This window comes from Papaver somniferum, chromosome 11 (assembly GCF_003573695.1).
Source record: "Papaver somniferum cultivar HN1 chromosome 11, ASM357369v1, whole genome shotgun sequence".
NCBI classification, from domain to species: Eukaryota; Viridiplantae; Streptophyta; class Magnoliopsida; order Ranunculales; family Papaveraceae; genus Papaver; species Papaver somniferum.
Genome location: NC_039368.1, coordinates 12927887 through 12954799, shown reverse-complemented (window position 1 = coordinate 12954799; position 26913 = coordinate 12927887). Strand labels below are relative to the sequence as shown.

The following is a 26913-nucleotide window of genomic DNA, read 5'->3' as shown; positions in this document are numbered from 1 at the left end:
CATGCATTGTATCAACTATCAATTTCATCAAATTTTCATCATAATCAAAAATCAAGAAAAAAAAAACTAAAATTTTAAATCATTACCTCAATCAATTTCGTGGACGGAATTGAACGAAAATACTCTCAAACGATTAAGGATTCAATGGAGGACAAACCCACTGAAGGAATTTGAAAAAAAACTTCTACAACTCATTTTCATGGACATGCATTTTTCGGTAGTTTGAGAGTGAGATGTGAAAACAGGTGAAAATGGGGAAGAAGTCGATCTTCTGTGATGATAAACGTTTTCCTTGGACGTTGTTCGGTGCAGCGTTTCCGCTGCTAGATTCGTCATCTCATAGGGTTTAGGAGGTTGTCCATGCTAACGTGGATGGCCAATCTAGCAACTAGATATCTAGCTCATACGACTTAGGCAAACGGGCATAGGTCCGTCAAATTTTCTCTCGGCAACCATCTGAACTGTTCCCCTTGCCATCATCTCACTATTCTGCTGTAGTACGGTACTTGCTTCTTTTGGACTCTGGTGACTCGCGAGTGCTGAATATTAGTGGATGAGCTAAATCGAAGATTTTGAGGGTTTTAATAGAAAAACCAAAGACGACGAGGAAGAACAAGAGAAAATGCCGTGCTTAAACCTTTTCATGAATGTTAGCCTCGATGAAATCGACATCTCTTCAATCCTCTCCGAAGCTTCCAAATCCGTTGCTAACATCATTGGCAAACCAGAATCCGTATGCTATCTCCCCCCTTCCCTTATCTCTCTGTCTGTACTAATCTTATTGATTATCCTGAATTTTTTGGTTCTGGTTTTATTTTGCAGTATGTGATGATTGTGGTTAAAGGGTCAATTCCGATGTTATTTGGCGGTACTGATGAACCTACAGCTTATGGTGAGCTAGTATCAATTGGGGGTTTGAACCCTGATACAAACAAGAAATTGAGTGCTGCAATTGCTGCAATTCTTGAAACAAAATTGTCTATTCCAAAATCGAGGTTCTATCTCAAATTCCATGACACAAAGGTAAGGAATCTAATTTGGTTAAGATGAAATTTGGTGCATTAAGTTTCAGTGTGTGTGTATCATCTCATTGCATTTTTCTGTTTGTTTAGGCACATCAAAGTCAAGAATTTGCACAGTGTTTACATGCTTTACACCAGCACTAGATACATGTAAATAGCTCTTTACTGTATATAACCACCGGCAATTTCTCACTAGTTTTCGTTACTTATTTGGATTTCTTTAGATTTTTCTTATGCTTGAAATTGAATTTTACGTCAGAATTAGTTAACATTTGACAAGTAGTGCTGATTGCCTGATTCTTCATCTCCTCTTTTATCTGCAGCGTTCTGACTTTGGATGGAATGGAACCACATTCTGAATCATTTATCACTTCTGGTGTGTTTTCCACTTGTCTTAATCTTTAACTAAACATTGCTATTTGTAGTAGCAAGCCATTAGGTTTATGTGTGGTTATTGTCCTCATTGCACACTTCTGCATGGATATTTAGGGGCAGCCTTATCTTGTTATTACCAAACAATTTTAATTATATGATATTCTGAACTCTTCATGTGCTTGTACTTGTTAATCCATCCTCTCTTTAGCGTAATAAAAGTAGATAGGATTGCGTTTTCACGGATAACAAAGGAAACTAGTTTACATGCTTGAAACTATTTTATACTTATGGTCCTGAAAATGGTGCATAGCATGTATCATTGCCCAGTCTTTTGTTGATTGGTAGAAATAATTAGCTTTCACAATTTCCTTTTTCTTGTGTCAATTGCATCTGTTTTTATGCTTTAGGCTGTTGAGTTTCTTTATGCATTCATATTCCAATCTCGTCCGCGGGAATTTCTCATATAGGTAATCCCAACATAATAACAGAGATTCATGATTTAAGAATATAAGCGACTATTTAAGGTTACATTTTATAAGCTTGTTCTAGTGATAAGCAAGAAATCAGGCCTAGTGAAAAATAGGTTGTTTCTTTGTGCTGGATTCCGTGGGCGTGAACGATGGCTCGTAGCCTCACATGGCACAATAATTCAAAGAACATGAATTTGGTATAAATAAGCAAAGAGGCACACAACATTTTATTTTTTCTGCACACTGAATCATATTATAAAGTCCCAATAACTTCGAGAGGGTAGTTAAATAAGGGAAAGATGCACAATTTCTCTAAACTCCAATGCTCTGGTCTCAGTGTAGAATGATCTGTGCTTATTTGGCCAGTATGTTAGCCAAATGCTTCCTTTTATCTCCCACTCCATAGTCTTCCCTAGTGCACCTTTATCAATTTTCCATATTACGCTATCTCCATACTCATCTCCTGCAAAAACTACTCCTCCTTGCTTGGTGAATGGTCTGTACGCGCTCGAGTACCTATTTTTAAACCACGCCTTCGGTTTTAATAAAGCAATCTTAGAAGGCTTTGAGGAGAAAACCTCTCGCCCATTTACACTATCGTGAAGATACCAATTCAAGTTTGCGCTGTATCCATAGATAGATTGCTCAAACTTCCACGGCTTTAAGCTCATTGTCATGGTTTCTGACATTGCAGCTCTGAGCCCCAGAATATTGGGTGTTTCAAATGAACCTTCTACTGTCTTTTCTAAGCCAATTTCTAGAGTAGGATTCTCTGAAGATTTGCTCACCGACACGGATAACACATTCGTTTGTAAAGTTGGAGTAAGTTCCAATGATATACGTGACGGAAAGTGTTTCTCTGCTGATCCAGCTCCTTGCTTTCTCATGAGAGTTTCAGACACTAGCCGGATTACGTCACACCTGTTCAAAGTAAATCAAACAAAGATAAACAAACAGTTCACAGTAATAAAAGATATAAAGATTAGAGCAGTTTGTTCAGGAACCAAAATTTTCCAGAATCTTTTAGATGAGAGCAAATCATTACGAATTGTCCGGTATCTCCAGAGATGAAATTTCATACCGAGTGAAATTAGGATTTTGGATACCAACCTTATGTTATCTACGTTAGCGATCACGTTAACCCACTTCTCCTGGACTACTACCTTGTAACTGAATTGGATCACGCCCTCCAGTTGCTGGTGTCTTAGTGAGAACTGCAAACGTTCATTTGCAGGCAAATGGCTTGAAGTGTCAAGTTTCATGGCTATTATTGGGCAATATAATTGCACTTTCCATAGTCCAACTGTTGAGATCGCATATGAGAATGGCAGTGGTGTCCTTAGGATGTGGTTCTGTTCATCCATTTCTGCAATAAAATTAGTGATTGCGAGGTTTAATGATCTCATCCACTGTTCTTCAATATTTGATCCCAGTAACCGCATGAGTGTCTTTGTAGTATCTCTGGAATACGAACCGACCAAATGATTCTTAATGGTTTCTAGACATTCCAATCTAAGATCTTTGGGGACTTCATAGATACAAATGAGAAGAGTAAGTGTGAAGAATGAAAGGTTGAAGATTTCCTTGAAGTTGCTAATTGTGTCCAAGGAAGGGATGTAAAGAAATGAAATATTCTTGGTAGGACCATAGTTAAGTATGTTCTTAACGAGATTACAGAACAGGCTGCAGCTTGTTCCATTATCTAACAACTTTGAAGCTTGTATACTAGGTTTGAAAGATTTGGAGGTCCAAAGAGGGATGGGGATGTGCAAATCTGCAACAATGGAGAAAGAGATAGACGTGTGGTAGTTTTGATTGGCTTTGTTTATTGTGAGATCTAGTGATGCTTGAGTTAATTTTGAGGAAAAGATACAAATGGACATGGAGTTTGTTTTCCACTGAGTAATTGGTGGAAGGCTTTGGATCCACGCCCATACATCAGGAGAACAATAAGAACCCATGGCTAGCAGAAAAAGGATTATGAATTCTTACTCAACATGCGTCCTATTTAAAGAAGCGTAAAAAGTTGTTTTCAACGACGAGTAGAAGCTTATGGAGGACATAAATCAAAAGATAAGGCCATCTAATTTGGTTTTCGCCAACAGCAGTTCAAATGTAGAGTGGTTAGATTTGTGATTTGCCGCTCAATTATTTCTCTGCAGCTGTCCCTACCGTAACCAGTAGTAGAGTTTGGCAGATCAGGGGCCTCCTTGTTATCCTTTAGTTCTAATTGGTCCCTACAATTTCTAATCTCTGCAAGTAGTATGAATGATTCTAGATTGTATTTTCTTTTGATTGCTTTACGTTCTAAAAATGCTTGATGGTTATCAGTTTTCAGATGACCCCTGAAATTATTGGAACTACTAGTCATGAAAATAACCTCTCTTATTCTACCTTTTCCCGATTAAGAAAGAATGTGAAAATTTTCAAAGAGATTACTTGGTCATTGGTCATCTTGTAACCCAGTTAAGGATGTAATGGTTTACTTAGGGATTAAGTACACAATCATGATTGACTTGAATCTAATAATGGATCACTAAGTATAGTTTTACATTCATACACAAAGAGAAACTTATAGGAAAAATTTAAAAAGTTGTTATTCGTTGCATTTGGCCTTTGCTTTCTTGTGTCATAAAAAGTAGTTGTATGCCTTATAGAGACATTTCAATGAGAAGTCATCAGCAAAATATGAAGAGAAAGTTCTCCTCTCGAATTTGATAGTTTGGTAGCATATATGCTCTGTCTTTACTAACCCTATGTATGGTCCTATCCTAGGAAAATATTCCAGTTTGACTTGATCCTGAGAAACCTTGTTCAGGAGAATGTGGAATAGATCTTCTAATCACTGGAACAAACAGTGGGGAACCCCTGCTTTCAATTATTTTGGTGGAGTTGTACGTTAAGTTTTAGCTTGGACACACAAATGTTCTACAGTGATGACATTACTCGACTGCAGCGTGGATAAAAAGTTGTGCAGTGATCGTCAGGTTTATAGTTAAGTTAAAGGGCAATGCTCATTCTTAAGGAGTCTGGTATTTACCCCATTCAGGGTGACGATGCAAAGTAAATTATTTTGTAAGTTCGGTGATGCACTAAGTAGCAGGTACGACGATTTTTTCTGTGGTTAAAAGGTTTCCTCTTCAGGAAAGCGTTTATGTTTCTCTTACAAACTGAAAATAGCACATTCCGTAAGGAACATGCACAGGGGTACAGATGGTCCCTATTCCCAGCCAGCCTTCAATGATATGTAGTCACGCACATTCCGTGAACAAGAGGGGCAAGATGAAAATGAGAAGAAACTTTTTTACTGTTTACATTGTCAATTGGAAAACTAATAAAGATCAGACTTATCAGAAACTCAAAAGGTTTTCTAAAGTTGCAGAGAACCTAACATCTAAAGTGAAAAAAGGAGATTAGTTTCAAAAGATCCTATATTCCCATCACCATTTCATTGTTGTAACAATTTTAAACGTGAAAGCAAATCCAAGAATCTAATCATCCATCCATCCACGATCCATTTAGCAGTTTCTGGAAACGGTATATTCAAGTAGAACTGTGGAGATAATCCTGTGAAGTAGAATCCCGTTTTGGCTATTATTCCTGCTGGCTGCTCTTCAAAAGTACTATCCCTGAACCTACGAGAAAAAACAACACCCCTTCCTAAATCTAAATCAAAAGATGGAATTGAAATGTCACAGCCTCACGTTTCAGATTTTCGAATACTCTGTCGGAGACTTGCACAAAATCAGATTTTTAAAATACCTGCACAATCTAGAAATAAACCAAAATGGCGCACGCTAGAATTTACCTTCAAGTTCCCAAGAATCCCAACTATATTTTCTATTTTGTGCTCAGTCTCTCAAATTTGAGCACCTTGCCAGGGTAGCAATTTTGCTGCAAAACAAAGCAAAAAAACAGTTGGCTTCATTGATTAGCCTTCCATACAATCATGGCTCATATTTGTAGCATCTATGGGTAGCTCTCGGCCACGTGCAGTTTTTCGTTTTATCATCTCACCGACACCACCAAAATAAAAATTCACCGAAAACCACCACTCACTTTCCTTTTTCCTTCTCCCTTGAGAAAAAGAATTCCAAATCTCAAAATCCTTAACAATTCCGGGTTCTCTTCCGCTTTAAAATCAAATCAAATCCGAAAAAAAAGAAACTACAGCATTGAGTTCGGTAATCTCCCATGATGTCGTCCGCTCCAACTCTTCCGATCTCAAACCCTAACAACAACAATTCTCAACCATCTCAAATCGCAACACCAGCTTTCCGTGCATTCATATCACGTCTCTCAGATTCAGTCCGTCAAGGTTTCTCTCAACGTCGTCCATGGCTAGAACTCGTTGACAGATCTGCTTTAAACCGTCCTGATTCCGTTTCTGAAGCTGCATCTCGTATTCGCAAAAACTTTTCTTATTTCCGTATAAACTATTTTACTCTACTTGCTTCTGTTCTTGCCTTATCTCTTCTTACCCATCCATTCTCTCTTTTCGTTCTTCTCTGTCTCCTCGGTTCATGGCTGTTTCTTTACATCTTCAAACAATCTGATTCACCACTTGTGATTATGGGCCGTACGTTCAGTGATCGTGAAACGTTGGGCGTTTTGGTTGTTCTTACGATTGTTGTTGTTTTCCTAACAAGCGTTGGATCTCTACTTATCTCTGCACTTATGGTTGGATTAGCTATTGTTTGTGTTCATGGTGCATTTAGGGTTCCTGAAGATTTGTTTCTTGATGATCAAGAGCCTGCTACTACTGGTTTCCTTTCGTTCCTTGGTGCTGCTTCGTCTGCCGCTGCTGCTGCCGCTCCTGTTGTAGCATCAAGGGTGTAACCATATCTAAGTTGATCAGATCTAATTGCCCTGGCTGAGGTTGGTTAAAGGGAAATATTTAAAATTTGGTACCAATTTTTTTGGTAGATATAATTCATTAAGTCTGTAATTTATCTAGGTTTGGATCTAGACAATGGAAAATTTGTAGATCTGTTTTTCTCTTTTGATACAGATAGAAATATTTGTAACATCTAATGCTGAATCTTCGGAGTTGTTCCTATATTTCATATGTCACGATTTATTATATACAAATTGTTATCTAGCTTTATTAATATAATTGTTTCTGTATGTTATCTTGTCCCTTGAATTCAAAATATATTAGCAATCATAAAATGTATTTGGAATGCCATTCTGTGATTTGTTTGGCATTCTCAGTGATTTTTTCATTAGATTTGTTTTGTGGCATGACAGTAAGCATTTTCCTCAGATATGGAATATGTTGTAGCTAGGCTGAGTAGATTTAGCAGAACGGAAAGCCAAAGTAATGATTTTGGGTCTAATGCTATGAAATTCAGATTGTGAAGTAGACTGTGGTTTCTAGGTTTCCTTCTCCGGTTTGTCAATGACAAGTAAAGTAGTTAGATAATGTTTTTCATTCTACTTTTGAGGTCTGACCCATTTTTATGCAGCAAATCCGTAGAAAAATGTTGTATGTACAAAATAACACAATCAATGTCCAAAATTCAAGTCAACTTTCTGAATTATGTGTTAGCAAGTTGCAAGTCAAGGGATTGAATATACCAGAGTGAGAGCCTGATTGTACAACATATTTATGAGGATATGATAAACAGTCTAGATAAGTGACTGACCTTAATATAACATTAGGAAACGCAGTTATTCATACAGATGTATCTGTCGTATCAGTATGCTATAACATCGTGGTGATCAGATTTTGACAGGTTCAATGCGGTTCTTTTTCATGTATATATTAAGTTTCATGATTTTATGGAACTAGAATTTACCAGTACTTCCCAAATCGGTGCAATTAACAGTGCTAAGCAAATCGATGGCAACTTGAACAGTAGCTTTTGAAGGTTGGCACGTTTCAGTTGATAACACCTCTATAACCTCATTTGAAGTAATGCAAGTATAGGTTTTATGTAGTTGCTGTAGACTGTTCCTTGCCTTATGAACTGTTTCACAGGTTTGATCAAACATGGTTTGCTGGTTTGGTGATATTTTGTTATGTTAATGGTGGTCTGCAGATTTACCATCACTTGATTTGAGCTGCTGCCCTAATTGATGTGCATAGGTTGGTGGTATCACTTGTTTGAGTTAGATTAAATTTTTCTTCAATCTTTGTCAGGTCAACGTGCTTTGTGTTCTTTAGTTCCATTTTCACTGAGATATTGAAGGTCAAGGGTTGACCTGATGTTTAGTACCTTGCTCTCAGTAGGTTAACAGTTTCATATATAAGTTTATTGCTAGTAGGTTAAACATTTTGGACTAGCATGTTGGAAGAGCCAACCTCTTTAGTACGTATGTTGTGGAATGGTGTCAGACTGTAACGAAGCTTGGTGTTACTTTAAATTGTGCAGCTCCCTCTTGGAATTTTCTACTATTTTCATTTCTTTTTGGCAGCTACGCAGTCAATTCTTTTCGCATATTTGGTTCTGGAGTAGGAAATAGGAAGGGGTAGAACAGCTGCAATTTTCTGGAAGGGGTACAACAGCTGCAATTTTCTGCACTTTTGTGGCTACTGTATACTCTATGCTGTGATCTGTTAAACAACAACTGAAACTCTCCAGCTTTATGCTTTAAATCCCATTTCATACCAAATGGAACTGCTTGGCATTCTGACAAGTACCAATTACTTCCTGTCCATGTTGGATTTTGGGTCATTTGTGCAACAGCCAACAGCCGAACTTTCTTACCAGTCGATCTGTGTTTTTATCTTTGATGTGATTCAGTTTTTTCTTCCGCATGGTTGTTTCATCTTCTTTATGCCTTTGGTTGGTTACATTTTGTTTTCTGAAGAGTATGGTGTCTGAAATTGAATCCATGGTAGGTCCAATGAGTAGAGTGTGCATCTTATATGCAGCTTAATGCACAAATAGTGTGGCGGATCACTGTCATTTCTTATGTGGTGTGACTTGTTTGCCTTTTTGCCCGTACATGAAGGCTCATGGCCCATGCAATGGATGGTTAGTTCTGTTAAACCAGCTCATGAGATATGCATTTTGGAACCAGCATTATATGTAATGCCCGCTGTTTGTTGTTTCTTGTTGGGTGGACGCAAGGCCATCGTCTGAATCAAAATTTTTTTCTTCCCTAAATTATTCAATCTTTATCATCTGTTTCCGTTGCGACTTCTATATTTCTTTTGTCCAGAGACGGCCATATTTTTTTATTTTGTTATTTGGAGATGAACAACTTCAAATTTCTCAACCTCAAAATCTCAACGAAAAGGGATCGGAAAAAGAAAGGTTCCTGTAGATTCTGTAAACTTCTTCTGGGATGATTATTTTATTAAATAAAATACTTGTTTGGAAGAGTTGCTAGCACCGAACAGCTATGATCGCACCTTCTTCGTTTAAAAGTGCGTGGGAGGACTAAAATGATTTGGCATATTAGCTAGCATGTTCGTGAGTTTCACTTGTGATTATGCTAAACGAAATATATATACTTCTCTGGGACGTTGTTTTTGTACTTGCCTTGGCTAAACCGTCTGCGATTAGATCAACTTGGGATTAATATATTCGTACATTTTAGGGGAAAAGCCGAAAAGTCTAATCGTTCAAAAATTTGCAACACCACCTCCTAACGGAACATCCTATATTTTTGTTTCTTAACTAGGACATCCTATCACGGCTGCTGCCACTGCCCTGTTAAATTCTACTTCTACAATCTACAACTCTGCTGAGTTAGAATCTGATAATCGCCCATGTGATATGGTCGTGGCTACGGCTGGCCATACAACAAGGACCTGAAGCTGGTGTGGACCCCACAACCAACCATTGGTAGTGCGACTTTCCGTTCGATGAAAGAGAAGTGGGTGAAGATAACTACGACTTTCCGTTCTCCATCCCAACATAATCGTGATAAGCACTTCCACATGCTTCTCTCTCTTGGCTCTTGTGCACACACTCTTCAAGTGTCACCCAAAACCCTCCACTTAAAAATCATCGAACCTGAATCAAATCCGCTTGCTACGAGTATATAAAACCAAGTACAACTGTCTGATATCATATCTCTCCGTCACGTCTCTACTTCTCTGCTCTTATAGACAGACTGAGTGTGTCTTCCATTAATGGCGCCTGCCGGTTTTTTTAACTAGAAATCAGGTTCGTCTTTCTTTCACTTCTTTGATTTTTTGATTCTTACTTCTTCAATTCTGTAATCATGATTTCCAATTCTCACAATTGTTTACGATTTCGTTATTATTACTATAGATCTGATCCAAAACTTCCACTGACTTTTGTTTTTTTGTTTGAATTAGGTATTTGTGCGAGCAAGAAACAGTTCTGAAATCATCGGATTTGTGATTCATTATGGATTTCGCTAATTTACCTACGGATTTGAAAGAGATTAAATTATTTAATGTTGGAATCTTAATTGTGGCGACATTAATCGTTGCTAAGATCCTTTCTAGTCTTTTCATGTCTGGATCTAAGAAAAACTTACCTCCAGTTGTCAAAGCATGGCCATTACTAGGTGGATTAGCTAGATTTATGAAAGGTCCAATTATAATGCTGAGAGAAGAGTATCCAAAACTAGGTAGTGTTTTCACTGTGAATCTAGTCAATAAGAAGATTACTTTCTTTATTGGACCTGAAGTTTCATCACATTTCTTTAAAGCTCCTGAAACTGATCTTAGTCAACAAGAGGTTTATCAATTTAATGTGCCTACATTTGGTCCTGGTGTTGTTTTCGATGTGGATTATTCGGTTCGGCAAGAACAGTTTCGATTCTTTACCGAGTCATTGAGGGTGACTAAGTTGAAAGGATATGTGGAGCAGATGGTTTCGGAAGCTGAGGTAATTGTTTGTTCATTTTTATTTACTTTTGTTTGGTTTCTTTGCCTTTGAGTTTTTTTTTTATGGATCTTGTCAAATATTTAAATCAGCTTTACAGTTTGTTTGTGTTTCCTTGATAGTTTTAGTCTACAAACTACTTATTTACTTCCAGTTGCTTGATTTAGAAAGTGTAGGTTAGAGAGAGTTTGGAATGGGGTAATGTAGTTTGGTGAAGTAGTTTAGATGATTAATTGATGTTGCCAATGGAGCTTTGAATCTTTTAGTTGGATTGCTTTCAGAGTTTGGATTGCTTTCAGACCTTCTAAGGTGTTAAATATCGAGCTTACAGAGATGTTTCACATACACACCAACTGAAGTCCTTAGATTAAATTTGATATAGTCAGCACTTATATTTATTGTGGTTTGTTTCTGTTTGACCATTTTTCTTGTCTGGATAGTTGGTTGTTTTGCATTGTTTATCTGTTTGTCTGATAGCCCGTGTCAGACTATTTGGTGGGCATCCAAACCATCACTGACTGGCTGGTTGTTTTGCATTGATACAGTCATATCTAGGTTTTACTTTTATCATTCAAATACACACCATGAAATGAAAAGTTAAAAAGATTAGAAGAAGAGTAAGATGTTTGCGTAGTGTGCTTACTGTTTCACCAATAAATAAAAACAAGTAAATCCTTGTTTTGTGTAATTGTTTGCATACAGTGCAATAGTTGACTATCTAGTATCTGACCGCTAGACTAGTAATATGTCATGGTCTCAGTTTTCAGATCTGGGTACTTTTGAGTTGAGATCATAGTACAATTCTGGTTCATGGTTGCAAGTGTTAAACTCAAGCTTTTCCTATGATAAAAGAAAGTGTATTGAGCGGCCTATGGTTAAGGGTACAGATACAGAACAAGTTGAAAGCCTAATTGTTGGGTTTCCTTCATTAAGTTTTGGAATACTAGTCCCGACTCCAGAGTTTTCCTCTACATTTTTATCTTAGCTTAAGATTCATTTTCAAAGTTCCTTCTGGAGTTTGTTATCCTTATTCCTGACTATTGTTGGTAAACCAGGACTTTTTCACAACTGCTTCTTCAATTGCTCGATACATGTGGAAAAAAGCCGTAAGCTGTCTTTTGGTGATAAATGCATGTCTGTAATGTATATATAGGAATACTACCTTAGATGTAACATAAGTGAAATACGAAACTAGAAGAACGAGAGGTTATGTATTTTGATTGGAGTTTTATCATTCCAATTGAACCTCAAGATTGAATCTTGCTATTCCATGTAGTAAGCCTGAGGTGCTGACTGTTTATCTTTTATTATAAATTTTGCAGGACTATTTCTCAAAGTGGGGTGAGAGTGGTGAAGTGGACCTCAAGTATGAATTGGAACACCTAATTATTTTGACCGCAAGTAGATGCCTCCTGGGTCAAGAAGTCCGAGATCAGCTATTTGATGACGTATCTGCTCTCTTCCATGACCTTGATGCTGGAATGCTCCCAATTAGTGTCATTTTCCCTTACCTTCCCATCCCAGCTCATCGCCGTCGTGACCAAGCCCGTAAGAAACTTGCACAGATCTTCGCTAGAATCATTGCATCACGTAAACAAACAGGAAAATGTGAAAATGACATGCTTCAGTGCTTTATTGACTCTAAATACAAGGATGGTCGGCCGACAACTGAACTTGAGGTCACTGGTCTCCTCATTGCTGCTCTGTTCGCTGGTCAGCACACTAGTTCCATTACCTCTGTTTGGACAGGAGCTTACCTTTTCAAGAACAAGCAATTCTTATCTGGAGTCGTGGATGAACAGAAAAACCTGATGAAAAAGCATGGCGGTAAAATCGACCACGACATTTTGTCAGAGATGGACACTTTACATCGATGTATCAAAGAAGCTTTGAGGCTTCATCCCCCATTGATTATGTTATTACGTAGCTCACACACCGATTTCGATGTAACGACCAAAGAAGGAAAAGAATACCACATCCCAAAGGGTCACATAGTCGCTACATCCCCAGCATTTGCCAACCGACTCCCATATATCTACAAGAATCCAGATAGTTACGACCCTGATCGCTTTGGACCTGATAGGGAAGAGGACAAGGCAGCAGGAGCATTTTCCTACATTTCATTTGGAGGTGGAAGACACGGATGTCTTGGTGAACCCTTTGCATATTTACAAATCAAGGCAATATGGAGTCATTTGCTGAGGAACTTCGAATTCGAGCTGGTCTCACCCTTTCCAGAGATTGATTGGAATGCAATGGTTGTTGGTGTGAAAGGCAACGTAATGGTTCGTTACAAGCGACGAAAGCTTGTTCCAGGTGACGACCTATAGTCGACTTGTGCTCCCGGTATCTGAAGTAGTTAGCAAGTGCTTGTTTTGTTCGTTTTAGCTTTTCTTAAAACTTTGGCATGCATGCTTCTCTCTTCGTTTTTAACTTTCGGATACCTTTTCGTGTCTTGTTAAATATTCTGTTTTCTTAATGAATTTCTAGGTTTTCCTCATTATTGCTGTAGAAGGTGTCATCTTCGTTTGAATGACTTGCAGTATGAGTCTTACCTAGGGTAATCTGTTTTGATCTGGCTCTTAAATATCTGTGGTTCTCGAAATCTTCTGACCAACCTGGCAGTAGATAAAATCTGTCTTTGTTGGGCAAAAACCCCTTATTTCTGGTCCAGGGTGAGTATTTTGGATTTCTTTCTTTCACAAGCCCAACCAAGGGTTGTCATTTGTAAGAGTTCAGACTTCAGAGGATTACTTTTCCAAACCCTTTCTCTAACACTAAATCTCGGCCAATATGTTGCTGACAAATTACAGGAACGTTTTGGAAAATGTTGGTCTCGAACCGACTGTTACAAGAATATGAATGAAGTATGCATGTACATCATACATGAGCCACTTGGGCAGATGCAACCCCCTCCTGGAGATAGGCAATTGGTTGGGGAGGTTTTTGAGACATTTGTCCCATTTAATAGTAAAAATCGTACATTTCTCTGTTGCAACATGTTTATTTCTTGTTGGTGTTTTTTCCTCGACAAATACTTATGAGCTGTGTGACCATAATAATAACCAGAGAACAGTGCCCCCCTTAATGAGTTGTGACCACGGTTGTTGAAAGTAGGAATTACCAATAGGTACTATTATGGTAGTCTTAGGTAATGGCAGGTCCACCCATTAAAGTCCAATAACCAGAGGTCCATAATAAAAAGAAAAAGAGGAAATTGGACCAAATTTTTTATCCCCTGGTCCGGTACACGTGCGGGATGTCATAATCCACTTTTAAAAATATCCAAACTACCCATTCCCTGATAGTACATATATATTTCTTTAAAAAAAATCACCATTTTTTCCAAATCTGAGTTCCGTCTCCTCCTCTTTTCCACTTCTGCTCAATTTTTGCTCCTTCTTTTGGATTACGAGCTAGAGTTTTTTGAAGATCTCTTTGAAGATTTAAAGGTATGTTATGTAATATCTCTTTTTGCTGTTCTTGTTTGTTTTTTTTCAACTGAATCTGTGAAAATCGGGTCGTTTTGATTACGTTTTCACTTTATTGTTTCGTTTTTTGTTTGTTTTTTGCGTTTATTTTTGTTTTGGTTTGTTTTTTATGAATCTTGATCGTAATTATTCAATTTTTTGGTTAGATTATGATGTTTTTAACATATTTGAACTTTCGATTTGATTATCTTGTTGTTTTCGCTTCTTTATTTATCAAAATCGTGCTTGTTTGTTGTTTCAGGGGTATTATCCAACAGTACATATGTTGCATACTGATACAAATTGCTTTTGATTCTGTTTTGTTCTTAGTTTTATCACTTGTTGTTGTTTGATTCATAAGTATATATCTTCGATACTGAAATAAGACTCTCTCGATTATGTTATTTTGATAGATTCTTTACATACAATTATTTTTTAGTTCATGAAGCAGCAATACATATGTGGCATACTGATACAAACTGTTGTTTTTTTGGTCTAATCGTTGTGGTGTTTGATTAAGATTTTGATCTCCATGTTTGATTTCTTGATTATTTACTAGATCTAGATGAATAATCACGTTTTTGGTTCATTTTGTTATTAGATTTGATCATATTAGTTCCATTGATTTGTTTTTTTGTATGAAACAACAGTACGTATATCCTGTATTGACAGAAACCTAGCTTATTTTGAATGAAGAAGAACAAGATGGTGCATCGTTATGATTTACGAGGAGAATATTTGTTTTCTGTTTCCAGGTATGCTTTCTAATCATTTTGTTTGATTATTTTGTTCGGTTTTTCTTCTTTTGATTTGTTTTTTTGATTGTATTCTGATAATCAAATCGATTTGATTGACGCTTTTATGGTTTTTAGGTTTGTTACAGTTGTTTTTCGTGTATGAATTGACAGTACATATATGGCGTACTGATACAAAACTCTTCTAATTTTGTTTTATTTGAAGTTTTTCCAATTTTTTTGGTTCGATCCATGAGTATGTATGTATAATACTGATAGGAAGTGCTATTTGCTGTGTTTTTGCTCCTTTTTTAGTCTTACCCTTCAGTACTTATGTGAAATACTGTAATATGTCTTTCGATTCTCTTATTTTTCATAGATCTGTCACCTGTTGTTGTCATACTGTTGATTTGTAGTTCATGAATCTTCAGTACATATATCGCATACTGATAGGAAGTTCTCCTTGTTATGTTTGATTCAGTACGTATATGAAATACTGAAATAAATGCTCTTTGTTACGTTTGATTCAATACTGGAATTGGATATGGAGATGATCTGGAGCTGCAGTTCAGAACTTATTGCAAGAAATGACAGATTTTGAATGATAGGAACAGGAGTTGTTGTTGGTTCAGATTTGCAAGCTTGTGAAATTGGTGGTGGTCTTGATGAAGTTACAAATTGGTTGTGATGTGTGTTTGATAGAAGGTGTGCTGCAAATGGATTTGGAGGAACATAGAAGGTTGGGTTGCTGATGTAAACTGAAGATACAGATGAGACAGAGGAGGAAGTGTAGGTGGTGATTACTGTGAACAAAATCAGTGGATGAGATGTTCGTCTCAATGGGTTTATGAAGATGGTAGTGCTGTTTAAACAGGGAAGAAGAACAAGTCTGTGTTGCAGCTGAATTGAAATGACAATGGTGTTGATGTAGCTGTTGCAGTTGTGGTTTAAGCTAAGAAGATTGTGATGCAGCAAGATAGAAGATTACTGAGAAGATGGAGCTGAAGGCAGTGGTGAATGGTTGACTGCAGAGGTGCTGGTGCTGCAATAAAGTAAAGTGAATTGAGGAGTACTCAGATTCCTAAGTAGTGTAGCAAATATGTACTCAAATTTGTAAACAGTGTAACAGTTATGTACTCAAATCTATGGTCCTTTATATGTTTTAATTAAATTTGGACCTCCAGATAAACAAAATCCCGATTTGGTAGAAGTATGTTATTTCACACGTACTTAAACAGTGGGGTATATTAGTCATTTCCATATTTTCAAATAACTTTGGACCTTAGAATAAGAATAAAATCTAGTTAGAGCCTGCTATAAATAACCTTATGGGCCTAGGACCAAACAAGAAATTTTCCTTGTTGAAAACCATCACTACTTATGATTTCACCTCGATTTTATACGAAGAAATTGGGTACTATCATTTATGATTTTCATCGGTATTACACAAAAGAGAAAATTTTGAGTTCTAAACCCGTTCAATAACTAACTCCACGCTTTGAATTTCACAAACTTTCTTTTCTCGTTTACTGCACCGTCTTTATCACATCTATGGTACTAGACGTCACACAATCTATCTCTGAAGAAAAGAAAAAAGACATCTAATTATCCAAAAAAGAAAGAAACAAGTTAATTAAATTGTACTCAAAATAGAAAATGACTTCACACGAATAAGCAATTACCTCGTACAAAAAGCACCTCCTAAAGCTTCAAGAAGCACTTTCATTAGGTCAGCAAATCTAAGAAGTGAAGGGTATTTAAGTCTTTCACCCACCACAAAGCCCAAAGGTGTGGGACCCACGAGATATAGCCGTTGGAAGAAGAGGAGCTGAAAAATGAGTCAAAGAGAGAAATCGAGGTGTAAATAAATTTCCCAACCAATTAGAAATGTTTAATACTATTTAAAACTAGCCGTTAGGTTCATTATTTGGAGAGAGCCTCTCTGAAAACACTGAACCCTCTCCTCTCCAATGCACCTCATTTTCTGTCTACCAAATTTATCTCCCCCATAAACAAGAAGATTCCCTCACTCACTCTCTCTATCTCTCACTACAAAACCCATTTCTCTTCTTGCCTTTCTCCTGTTTCACACTATCACTCCTTCTGTTTCACTTCAGCTCATCATCTACAGCTTCATCAATGTCTATAGTGAATTTGTGTGGGTTTAACACAGACCCATTTCAGTTTCTAATGAAAAGAAGAATTCATCAGTGTAAAAAGAAAGAAAAATGGAAGAGAAATCATCATTCATTGATTTCAAACCATTTATTCTTATTTCTACTATTTGTAGCCATTCAATCAGTTTCAGCAAAATGGGATGGAACTATTGTAACTCAAGGTGATTATGAATCCCTACAAGCAGTGAAACACGACTTAATCGATCCGAAAGGGTTTTTAAGGAGCTGGAACGACAGTGTTAGTGCTTGTTCAGGTGGATGGGCTGGAATCAAATGTGCACAAGGTCAAGTTATTGTAATTCAGCTTCCATGGAAAGGGTTTGGTGGTCGAATCTCTGAAAAGATCGGACAACTTCAAGCACTTCGAAAGCTTAGTCTCCATGATAACTATCTTACTGGTACAATTCCTACATCTCTTGGTTTTTTACCAAATCTTAGAGGTGTTCAGCTCTTTAATAATCGTCTTTCCGGTAATATTCCACCTTCGATTGGTTCTTGTCCATTGCTTCAAACTATTGATTTCAGTAATAATAAACTCAATGGAATAGTCCCTTATACTCTGGCAAACACTACTAAGCTTTATTATGTTAATCTTAGTTTTAACGGTTTATCGGGTCCGGTTCCGGTTAGTTTCACTAAATCACCTGCTCTTACTTTCTTGGCACTTCAGTATAATAATTTTACTGGACCTATTCCTGTTTCATTAGCCAAATTGAGTAATCTGCAAGAGATTTCTTTGGGTCATAATCAGATTAATGGGACTATTCCTACAGAAATTGGCTCATTGTCGAAGCTGCAAACACTAGATGTCTCAGATAATGATTTAACTGGTACAATTCCTGCAAGTCTTGGTAACATTTCTAGTCTGACCAAGCTTGATTTGTCTGAAAACAGTTTATCTGGAGAAATTCCAAATTCAATTTCTGGTTTAGCCAATCTCAAGTTCTTAAATGTTTCTTATAATAATCTATCTGGTGCTGTTCCGATTCTTCTGTTGAGAAAATTCAACTCAACTTCTTTTATGGGAAACCTTGAGCTTTGTGGCTATTCAGCTTCAACCCCATGTCCATCTCCTCCACCAAGCATCTCACCTACATCACCCGCGGGTTTGGGACACCGTCGCCGTAAATTGAGTACTAAAGATATAGTTCTCATAGCTGCAGGATCTCTTCTTGCAGTTTTACTTCTTCTTTGTTGTATTTTACTGTGCTGTTTGATAAGAAAAAGATCTGCTTCGAAATCGAAGGGCACTCAGGCTGGTACCGCAAGAGCTGCAACGACGGAAAAGGGTGTAGCTGCAATGGGGCCTGAAGTGGAATCTGGGGGTGAAACTGGTGGGAAATTAGTGCATTTTGATGGGCCATTGACATTTACGGCCGATGACCTTTTATGTGCAACTGCAGAAATAATGGGGAAGAGTACTTATGGGACAGTTTATAAGGCCACATTGGAAGATGGTAGTGAAGTTGCAGTGAAGAGATTGAGGGAAAAAATTGCTAGAAATCCTAGGGAATTCGAAGTAGAGGTTAATTTGCTCGGGAAGATTCGACATCCGAATCTATTGGCTCTTAGAGCTTATTATTTAGGCCCCAAAGGAGAAAAGCTTCTCGTGTTTGATTACATGCCTAAAGGGAGTCTTACCACTTTCCTCCATGGTAAGGAACTTCAACCAACTCTATTTAGTTCTTTTCTGTCTAAATTATAGTTGAAACTTGAATTAATTGGTTCGATTGCTGCTTTGGTTGTACACCTTCAAATTGTTTTTGCAAAAAGTTAATTGTTTATGTTGATATATGCAGCTCGAGGTCCTGATATGCCCATTGATTGGCCAACAAGGATGAACATAGCCATCGGTGCAGCTCGTGGTTTAAGCTATTTTCACCACAATGAGAGCATGGTTCATGGGAATTTGACGTCTAGCAACATTCTACTTGACGAACAAACAAATTCGAAAATTGCAGATTATGGCTTGTCACGACTCATGACCACTGCTGTCAATTCAAATGTGATTGCAACCGCAGCAGCTCTAGGATACCGTGCTCCAGAACTGTCGAAACTTAAGAAGGCAAACACAAAAACTGATGTCTACAGTTTAGGAGTTATCATATTAGAACTTTTAACTGGGAAATCTCCAGGAGAGGCAATGCACGGAGTTGATTTACCACAATGGGTAGCTTCAATTGTTAAGGAAGAATGGACAAATGAAGTTTTTGATGTCGAGTTAATGAGAGATGCTTCTACAACAGGAGATGAATTGCTTAATACTTTGAAACTAGCTCTACATTGTGTTGATCCATCACCAGCAGCACGGCCAGAAGTTCAACAAGTACTTCAACAACTGGAAGAAATTAAACTTGAGTTTGCTTCCAGTTCAGGTGATGATAGTGGTGCTGGTGTTAGTGGCTCTGGTGATGGTGCCGCCGTCGCCGCCCCTACAAATTGATGGGCACCTCTTAGAAGTTGATGTTGCTTTTGGTTGAAAATAGTATAGATATTGTATTAGCAGTTGTAGTAAAGTTATGTTTGAGATTAAATTCTTTTATTCTTAAAGTTTTGTCTAATGTTTGAGAATGGGAACTTGTTCTTAATCTCTCGGTATGTAAATATAAGTTTACTACTACTAATTTAGTCCATTTCACCGTAAAATATGTTCTTTACGTGCCCGCATTAGTATTATTATCACCCACCTCTTTAAGAGTCTTACATAATAAGGCGGCAGGGATTTTAGAAGTTAAAATTAAAACCCAGCAGAAAGCATTGGTTTATTTTCTTAGGGGGCACACAGCAAGATTATGGCTGGCACTTTTGAATTTGCTAAGAGAAGGTTTCTATTTCTTGAACTTCCAAGTTCTGCAACGGACATCTACCTTCCGACTTCTAATTCTTGCCAAGTTTCCTTTTTCACGCTGCCCTATTTCAAATTTCTAAACAGAACACGCTTTCATATTTCTTATATATTATCGTCTGATCTCCCTATAGATCCACAGTTCATCATAATCCTACATTATCCCTCACCTTTCTTTCTTCAATCTTCTTCTCTAAATCACTCATCAATCTTCTGCAACTCCCTCACCAATTTCTCTTAAAATCCCTGTTCAATCTTCTATACTTCATTCATCAAAAATGGATATTGAATCAGGGAAATTTGATTCACAGAGCAACAATGGCAGATATTTAGAAAGTGGGTTTGAATGGTTTAAGGGTTTCATTGGGAAGCTCATACAAAGTGGAACCAAATTTGAGGGTAAAGTAGAAAAATTGGGGAGAGACGATCCAAGAAGACTAATTCACTCCTTGAAAGTTGGAATAACCCTAGCATTGGTCGCTATTCTCTTCTATTTTAGTCCCATTTATGGTGGATTCAAGTCTGCAACAATGTGTGCAATCTTAACAGTGGTTGTCGTTTTTGAGTTTAGTGTTGGTGCCACTTTGGGTAAAGGAATGAACAGGGCAATCGCAACATTTGCAGGTGCTGGTTTAGGGGTTGCTATTCATCACCTAGCAGACCTAGCCGGAAAGGGAGGAGAACCCATTCTTCTCGGTTCTTTTGTATTCTTATTGGCCGCTGTCGGGTCCTTTTCTAGGTTTTTTCCCGGTATCAAAGCAAGATATGATTACGGAGTTTTAACTTTCATATTAACATTCAGTTTAGTTTCTGTATCGGGTTACAGGATTGATGAAATCTTTGAATTGGTTCTTCACAGATTCTCCACTGTTTTGATCGGTTGTCTTATATGTGTGATGATCTCAGTCTTTGTTTATCCTGTATGGGCTGGAGAAGATTTGCATAATCAAACTTGTCTCAACATGGAAAAACTTGGGGATTTATTAGAAGCAATTGGAAGAGATGGTCTAGTTCATGACAACACTAGCAAATACTTACTTCACCTTCCTGGATGTGAAAGTGTTATAAACTCAAAGGCAGCTGTAGAATCTCTTGTTAATTTTGCAAGATGGGAGCCACCACACGGAAAGTTTAGATATGGTCATCCATGGAAGCACTATTTGAAGATCAACATGGTAACTCGTCAATGTGCATACAAGATTCAATCTCTTTGCAACTCCATCAAAACTTCTCAAACCCAATCAGTGGAATTAAGTAAGATGATTCAAAAGGAAAATATGACAGTGAGTACAGAGTTAGGGAAAGCATTAAAAGAATTATCAAATTCAATTAAGATGATGGCATATTCTGAATCTATTTTAAAACATCTTAGCAACTCAACGGATGCCGCAGATAATATCAAAGTTTCCCTACAGTCATGTAAATTGGAGGATACAAACATCTTTGAGCTGATGCCGGAAATTCAAACAACTACTCTACTGATGGAAGTCATTGAGAGCATAGGAAGTATTATTGATTCAGTTCATGAACTTTCTAGCCTAGCAAAGTTCAAAGGTTCAGAGGTGCCAAAACCGCAAGTGGAGTGTATTTGTAGTGATGATCAGGCAGCACATGTTGTTATTATGGTATGTGCACTATCTTCAGATCTGGAAAGTGGAGTTTCACAAGACAATTGCCATTTGTGATCATTGTAACTGTGTTAAAAGAAACTTGTAATTAGAAGCCTTCGATTTCTGCAACTGTATATGTAAAGGTAAATGGTGAGCTAACCTGAATTACCATGAGCAATTTGGTGATTCATTTATTCTTTAGTTAGTAAAAATTTATTCCCTTCTGCATGTTTTCTTAAACGTATTATTGATCATTTCTTTGTTGCAATTGAACATTTTTAAAGAACTGTTTATCTTGGTGATGAGGTCTCACTGCATACAACGCAAAAATAGAGCATGCCAGACATTAGAGTTGAGCAATACCCGAGAACTTAAGGATATTTGAGATGGAAGTTCAGTTCTGACTTTTAAAATATTCCATAACATTATGAGGCTTTTGTGGTTACACTAGATGGCAGTACAACTTGTGTTTGTTTTGGCAGTCACAGAGGGAATTCTAGTAGGCACAATCATGATTTTGCTATGCCGTACGTGGGTCAATGATTATAGTAATGAAAAAGTGGTGTGATGGATTATGTATCCAAAGAAACAAACAAAACAGAAGGATCATTTACATAGACTACTAGAGAGGACACACACAGGTACACTCATTTCAGGTCCTTAGAGTTGGGGAGTTTAGAAGGGAAATTGAGAGTGGGTGATTAACCTTATCACATGGTAGAATGGATATAGGGTGGAATGAAGTGGATGGTTGGCAGTGGGGGGTGCAGCTGCAATGGGGCCTGAAGTGGAAACTGGGGGTGAAGTTGGTGGGGAATTAGTTATTTTGACGGGCCATTGCCATTTACTGCAGATGATTTTTATCCGAAACTGCAGAAAAAATGAGGGAAATACTTATGCGATAGTTTATGATTGACGGAAAAGATTGCTAGAAGTCGCAGGGAGTTTGAAATAGAGGTTAATTTTCTTGCGAAGGTTCGTATCTGAATATATGGGCTCTTAGGCCCCAAAGGAGAAAAACTCCCTGTGTTTCATTACAATTACATGCCTAAAAAGGCAGTCTTGCAAATTTCCTCTATGGTAAACTATTTCTGTTGAGCTCCTTCTGTCTCACCTAAAGTTGGGAACTTGCATTAACTGCTTCTTTTAGAAAATGTAATGTTTTACAACTTCAATTTGTTTTAGCAAAAAGTTGATTGTTTCAAATATGCAGTTATGACTTATGAGTAATCACATTAGAATTTCCGACTGGGACATCTCCTGGAGAGGCAATGCATGGAGTTGATTTACCACAATGGGTAGCTTCATTTGTGAAGGAAGAATGGACAAATGAAGTTCTGGGTGTCGAGATACTTCTACAACAGGAGATGAATTGCTTAATACATTGAAATTAGCTCTGCATCATGGTGATCCATCTCCAGCAGCACGACCAGAAGTTCAACAATTGGAAGAGATGAAGCCTGATTATTTCCAGTTCTGGTGATGATAGTGGTGCTGGTGTTAGTGGCTCTGGTTATGGTGCCGCTATTGTCCCCCCTACAAATGGTGGAGTAAAAGGGTTTCTGATTCTCTTGTCAGTTCGGGTTGAAGTAAACCACGGAATGGTAAATTGACCCTTTTCAATGTTCTAATCATGTGTGATTTGAGACTAGGAAACAAGAGTGGACCATGGAAAACTGTTTGGTCATAGATTAGAAAAGTAAGTGAGGTACTTTTGAACATTCAGCAGTGGACCTGAAAGTAGTTCTGATCAGCACAAGCAAAAGACCCAATCATTCATGTAATTCCCTGCTTGACAGACCCCTTTTCGTACAATGTCCTTGGCATAAGTGGAAGTCTTCAAATATGGAAACTGGGAGTTCATTCATTATGATTTCTGGAGACTTCTGATTTCGGGTCACCTGAAAACCCATTTATATACCCGCCTTTCTGGTCTATATTTTACTAACATGCTTTTCAGGTTTAAACCCATGGAGATTTCTGGCTCTAAAAGACGAAATCTCTGCTCTTCAGCAAGGAGGAGAAATAACAAGGAGAAGAAAGAAGAACCAATGTCAGGCGGAAGGATTCTAGGAGATTGCCAGTGAAATGCGTATTGAAATGTAAGTGTATTTGCAAATCTTGGTATTCCTTAATTTCTAACCCTAGTTTTGCGAAAATTCACTTCCAACAAAATAAAAACAACTCTAGTGGTAGTAGTTTGTTGCTTGGGATTTCTTAAGATAGGAATGGTCAAATAATCCACGCTATAGGTTACGATTCAATAGAATCGTCCATATCATGCGTATTTTTTGAAGAAGATCATGCTTTCAGAAGGCGGTGCCTGTTCAACTTGGATATTGATTCTGGTAAGTTATTTGGTTCTTCTAATGGCCTGGTTTTTCTTTTGCTGGACTGTGATGGTAAGACCTTCTTATGTGTTTGGAACCCAGCTACTGGGGAATATAAAAAGATACCTAGATCACGGAATACATATTATTTCGACAATGTCTGCATTTATGGTCTTGGATATGATGGTAAGAATGACGAGTACAAGCTTGTAATTAGGCTATGTTTCAACTTAAGTGGATTGAGTACTGTAGTGGAGATCTTTTCGTTAAGATCAAATTCATGGGAAACTATTCAAACACCTTATATTTTAATCTACATTGGTTAGCCAAAGGGGCATGTGGCGTTTGCATAGTCTATTTGGATATCAGCGATGATCCGCCATCGTTCAAGGAAACTCAACTACCAGAAATTCCTACTCTGGACTTTATTACTGTTTCAGTGACGGAAGAGGGGCGTCTTTGTGTAATTGCTAATAATGGTAATTGGCTTAGTTTTTTCACTGTTGAAGTATGGCAAGTGCAAGTTTATGGGGTACATGAATCGTGGACTAAGCGTTATGTTATTAACAATAACACAATAACTCAGGCAGTCATGTTTAAAGAAGTTTTTTTCAATAATTTATGGTCTTTTAAGAATGGGAAGATTGTATTCATGGATCCTGGTTATGTAGTAGTATATGATCCAAAACATGAAAGTGCTATTGAAAGAAAATTGGATAGGTTTGCAAATTTGATATCTGAAGTTAACTACTCAGAAAGCTTAGTTTCAGCCAGTTCTGGTACTTACACGGGGAAAGAACAAATAGAGGAAGTAACCCAAGACCACATAAGAATGTTTTATTATACTGCTCCTTATATGAAAACTATGAAATAGTTTGCGCTTTAACATTTCAGGTATTTTGTTTTAGCTTTCGAAATCTATTAATAGCATGTCATTGGTATGGAATTATGTTCATCCCATTAACTCTTGATCAATGCATGTTCCTATTTATAAAAATTTCTGGTTAGCTATTTTCTCATTGATTTTCTGTTTTGATTTTGTGCGTGCAATTCTGAAATATAGATGACATGGTTGAGTGAGTTGATCTGCATTAAGCACCTAATTTAATCAATGAGTAGTTTTCTGTAACTTGTGGTGGATAACAAATACAGGAAAAATGAGACAGCAAGGGAACTGTTCCCATTGCAGCCCCATATTTGAAGTTTAATAACTTGTGGGAGTGGTTGAAGATAGAATTTATTGTGTAGTTGCTGATAATGGTGATCCGGTTAGCAAGTTAATGGAGTTGATGAATCTGGTTCCGTTGTCATCAACGAGACAATAGCATTAAGTCACAGACAAAGACTGTGGTATGAAGATTATGTGGTATTTTGTTTGCGATTTAAAATATTTCAGGTATTTCGTTTTAGGATTAGAACCTATTATCAGGTATGAAATTTATGTTCATCCCATCTTCCTATTGTTAAAAGATGGGAAGGAAGTACTTGCAATAGTTCTTAAAAATTTAAATTTTAGATATACAAATATCTTTATCTTTTGAACCTCATTTATATAAAAAGCCTGGCCTGAGTTGCATCCTTGTCTGAACACAGAAAAGTTGATCCTGACACTTTAAGGAAGAAAATTGCTTCAAATAGGATGTCTTCAGTTTAAGCAATTAGTGAAATGAAAATGGAGTCTCTTGGCAACACAGAGGCATCACTGAAGACATCCTATTTGAAGCAATTTGACAGTTGGAGTTTGAACTCCTCTAACTGTTGTACAACTTCAATTTGTTTCTGCAAAAAATTGATTGCTGGGTTTGAACTCCTCGTAACTGTTGTTAACTGTTGTTAACTGCAACAACTGCAGCTCTATGAGACCGTGCTCCAGGAATGTAAGGCAAACACAAAAACCGATGTCTACAGACTACAATTTAGCAGTAATCGCATTAGAATCTCTGACTGGGAATTCTCCTGGAGAGGCAATGCATGGTGTTGGTTTACCACAATGGTGAACTTCAATTGTGAAGGAAGAATGGACAATTGAAGTTTTTGATGTCGAAATACATCTACAACAGGAGATGAGTTGCTAATACATTGAAATTAGCTTTACATCATGGTGATCCGTTACCAGCCGCACGACCAGAAGTCCAACGACTGGAAGAAATGAAACCTGAATTTGCTTCCAGTTCTGGTGATGATAGTGGTGCTGATGCTGGTGTTAGTGGCTCTGGTTATGGTGCCGCACTGCCGCTATCGTCCCCCCTTCAAAATGACTGAGTAAAATGATTCTCTTATCTCACCTTTTAGAAGTTTCTGTTATTTTTCGTAGGACATTATAGACATAATATTAGTGGTAGTGAGGCATTTGTTCTTGATGGGCTATGGGTTTCAGACTTTACATATGCAGCATACTCTGTTAACAAATCTTGATGGGTAAGCATTTATTCTGTCTTCTCTACTTTTATACTTCTCTGTCATCAAATCAAATACTGGTGGCTGTTTAGGTCTATATATATCACTACTGGTGGCTGGTGGTTGGAGACAAATTCACTTGGAGATGCTTCGTATCTGACGATTTCATGACATAATCCACCGGCGAGAGTAATTTGCTATTGCTTTTATCTCACCCACTTTGACAATTCTAGTAGTATATATCACTACTCCGATGTTGCCTTATCACATAATGTTGTGTGCATTTGTGGAAGGCTGCAGATTTTTTTCAGAAACGAGTGTATGTTGTAGGGCCTACGGCCCATCTATATAGTTAGGGTTCACCTTCCATGTATATAAAGGATATTATAGCTATGTAATAAGGTTGATCCATTATCAATAGAAATTTCTCTTATGTCTCTGTCTTTTTCTTTTTTCCTATAATTCTACTGAAACACGTTATCTGTCACGATCCTCTAACCGAGTAGCCAATTTTTTTCTCTCTCTTCTTGATTGACTGTGCTCTTAGGATGCACCAACTCTTTGGTGACTTTTTTTTTCAGGGTTATCATGGTTCAAGTACGATACGGGGATTTAGGTCTGTAATTCAATTTTATTTTTTTTTGTTAACGGGATCTTGCAGCCAGGTAAT

General features: G+C 37.4%; 6 protein-coding genes and 1 long non-coding RNA gene across 8 annotated transcripts; 6 read left to right on the top strand and 1 right to left on the bottom strand.

Moving 5' to 3' along the window:
* The first annotated feature begins 497 nt into the window (after positions 1-497).
* Positions 498-1581, top strand: LOC113322445 (macrophage migration inhibitory factor homolog). 2 transcript variants are annotated; one of them, XM_026570523.1, is made up of 4 exons: positions 498-733; positions 823-1023; positions 1113-1172; positions 1346-1581. In XM_026570523.1, the coding sequence occupies exons 1-3, from the start codon at positions 623-625 to the stop codon at positions 1164-1166; spliced, it is 366 nt and encodes a 121-aa protein (XP_026426308.1). In that variant the 5' UTR covers positions 498-622; the 3' UTR covers positions 1167-1172; positions 1346-1581. The 2 variants fall into 2 exon arrangements, with proteins under 2 accessions (XP_026426308.1, XP_026426309.1); XM_026570524.1 differs by lacking the exon at positions 1113-1172 and having other exon boundaries at positions 512-733.
* A 295-nt stretch (positions 1582-1876) lies between these two features.
* Positions 1877-3958, bottom strand: LOC113322443. Its single transcript, XM_026570522.1, has 2 exons — positions 2978-3958; positions 1877-2788 (listed from the first exon to the last, which is right to left on the bottom strand). Exons 1-2 carry the CDS (start codon positions 3826-3828, stop codon positions 2152-2154), a joined length of 1488 nt encoding a protein of 495 aa, XP_026426307.1. The 5' UTR covers positions 3829-3958; the 3' UTR covers positions 1877-2151.
* Positions 3959-5834: 1876 nt separating this feature from the next.
* LOC113322780 (PRA1 family protein B3-like) lies at positions 5835-6999 on the top strand. Its single transcript, XM_026570928.1, has one exon. The coding sequence runs from the start codon at positions 6062-6064 to the stop codon at positions 6704-6706; it is 645 nt and encodes a 214-aa protein (XP_026426713.1). The 5' UTR covers positions 5835-6061; the 3' UTR covers positions 6707-6999.
* A 2780-nt stretch (positions 7000-9779) lies between these two features.
* Positions 9780-13183, top strand: LOC113321918 (sterol 14-demethylase-like). Its single transcript, XM_026569877.1, has 3 exons — positions 9780-9990; positions 10146-10683; positions 12003-13183. Exons 2-3 carry the CDS (start codon positions 10198-10200, stop codon positions 13008-13010), a joined length of 1494 nt encoding a protein of 497 aa, XP_026425662.1. The 5' UTR covers positions 9780-9990; positions 10146-10197; the 3' UTR covers positions 13011-13183.
* Positions 13184-16729: 3546 nt separating this feature from the next.
* Positions 16730-19631, top strand: LOC113321344 (probable leucine-rich repeat receptor-like protein kinase IMK3). The gene is made up of 2 exons (XM_026569234.1): positions 16730-18716; positions 18861-19631. The coding sequence occupies exons 1-2, from the start codon at positions 17024-17026 to the stop codon at positions 19502-19504; spliced, it is 2337 nt and encodes a 778-aa protein (XP_026425019.1). The 5' UTR covers positions 16730-17023; the 3' UTR covers positions 19505-19631.
* A 409-nt stretch (positions 19632-20040) lies between these two features.
* On the top strand, positions 20041-21892 carry LOC113320291 (aluminum-activated malate transporter 2-like). Its single transcript, XM_026568218.1, has 2 exons — positions 20041-21659; positions 21801-21892. Exon 1 carries the CDS (start codon positions 20185-20187, stop codon positions 21589-21591), a length of 1407 nt encoding a protein of 468 aa, XP_026424003.1. The 5' UTR covers positions 20041-20184; the 3' UTR covers positions 21592-21659; positions 21801-21892.
* Positions 21893-23300: 1408 nt separating this feature from the next.
* LOC113321258 lies at positions 23301-26682 on the top strand. The gene is made up of 2 exons (XR_003346583.1): positions 23301-23618; positions 25699-26682. It is a non-coding gene; the product is annotated as an uncharacterized LOC113321258 (long non-coding RNA).
* The last annotated feature ends 231 nt before the right edge of the window (positions 26683-26913 follow it).

What these genes read in the sequence shown, in the direction of transcription:
- LOC113322445 (XM_026570523.1), top strand. Translation starts at nt 623, where the DNA reads ATGCCGTGCTTAAACCTTTTCATGAATGTTAGCCTCGATGAAATCGAC. An exon ending in TCATTGGCAAACCAGAATCC is followed by an intron (nt 734 to 822) that starts GTATGCTATCTC and finishes TTTATTTTGCAG; the next exon opens with TATGTGATGATTGTGGTTAA. An exon ending in TCAAATTCCATGACACAAAG is followed by an intron (nt 1,024 to 1,112) that starts GTAAGGAATCTA and finishes CTGTTTGTTTAG; the next exon opens with GCACATCAAAGTCAAGAATT.
- LOC113322443 (XM_026570522.1), bottom strand. Translation starts at nt 3,828, where the DNA reads ATGGGTTCTTATTGTTCTCCTGATGTATGGGCGTGGATCCAAAGCCTT. An exon ending in GCTAACGTAGATAACATAAG is followed by an intron (nt 2,789 to 2,977) that starts GTTGGTATCCAA and finishes TACTTTGAACAG; the next exon opens with GTGTGACGTAATCCGGCTAG.
- LOC113322780 (XM_026570928.1), top strand. Translation starts at nt 6,062, where the DNA reads ATGATGTCGTCCGCTCCAACTCTTCCGATCTCAAACCCTAACAACAAC.
- LOC113321918 (XM_026569877.1), top strand. Translation starts at nt 10,198, where the DNA reads ATGGATTTCGCTAATTTACCTACGGATTTGAAAGAGATTAAATTATTT. An exon ending in AGATGGTTTCGGAAGCTGAG is followed by an intron (nt 10,684 to 12,002) that starts GTAATTGTTTGT and finishes TAAATTTTGCAG; the next exon opens with GACTATTTCTCAAAGTGGGG.
- LOC113321344 (XM_026569234.1), top strand. Translation starts at nt 17,024, where the DNA reads ATGTCTATAGTGAATTTGTGTGGGTTTAACACAGACCCATTTCAGTTT. An exon ending in TCTTACCACTTTCCTCCATG is followed by an intron (nt 18,717 to 18,860) that starts GTAAGGAACTTC and finishes TGATATATGCAG; the next exon opens with CTCGAGGTCCTGATATGCCC.
- LOC113320291 (XM_026568218.1), top strand. Translation starts at nt 20,185, where the DNA reads ATGGATATTGAATCAGGGAAATTTGATTCACAGAGCAACAATGGCAGA.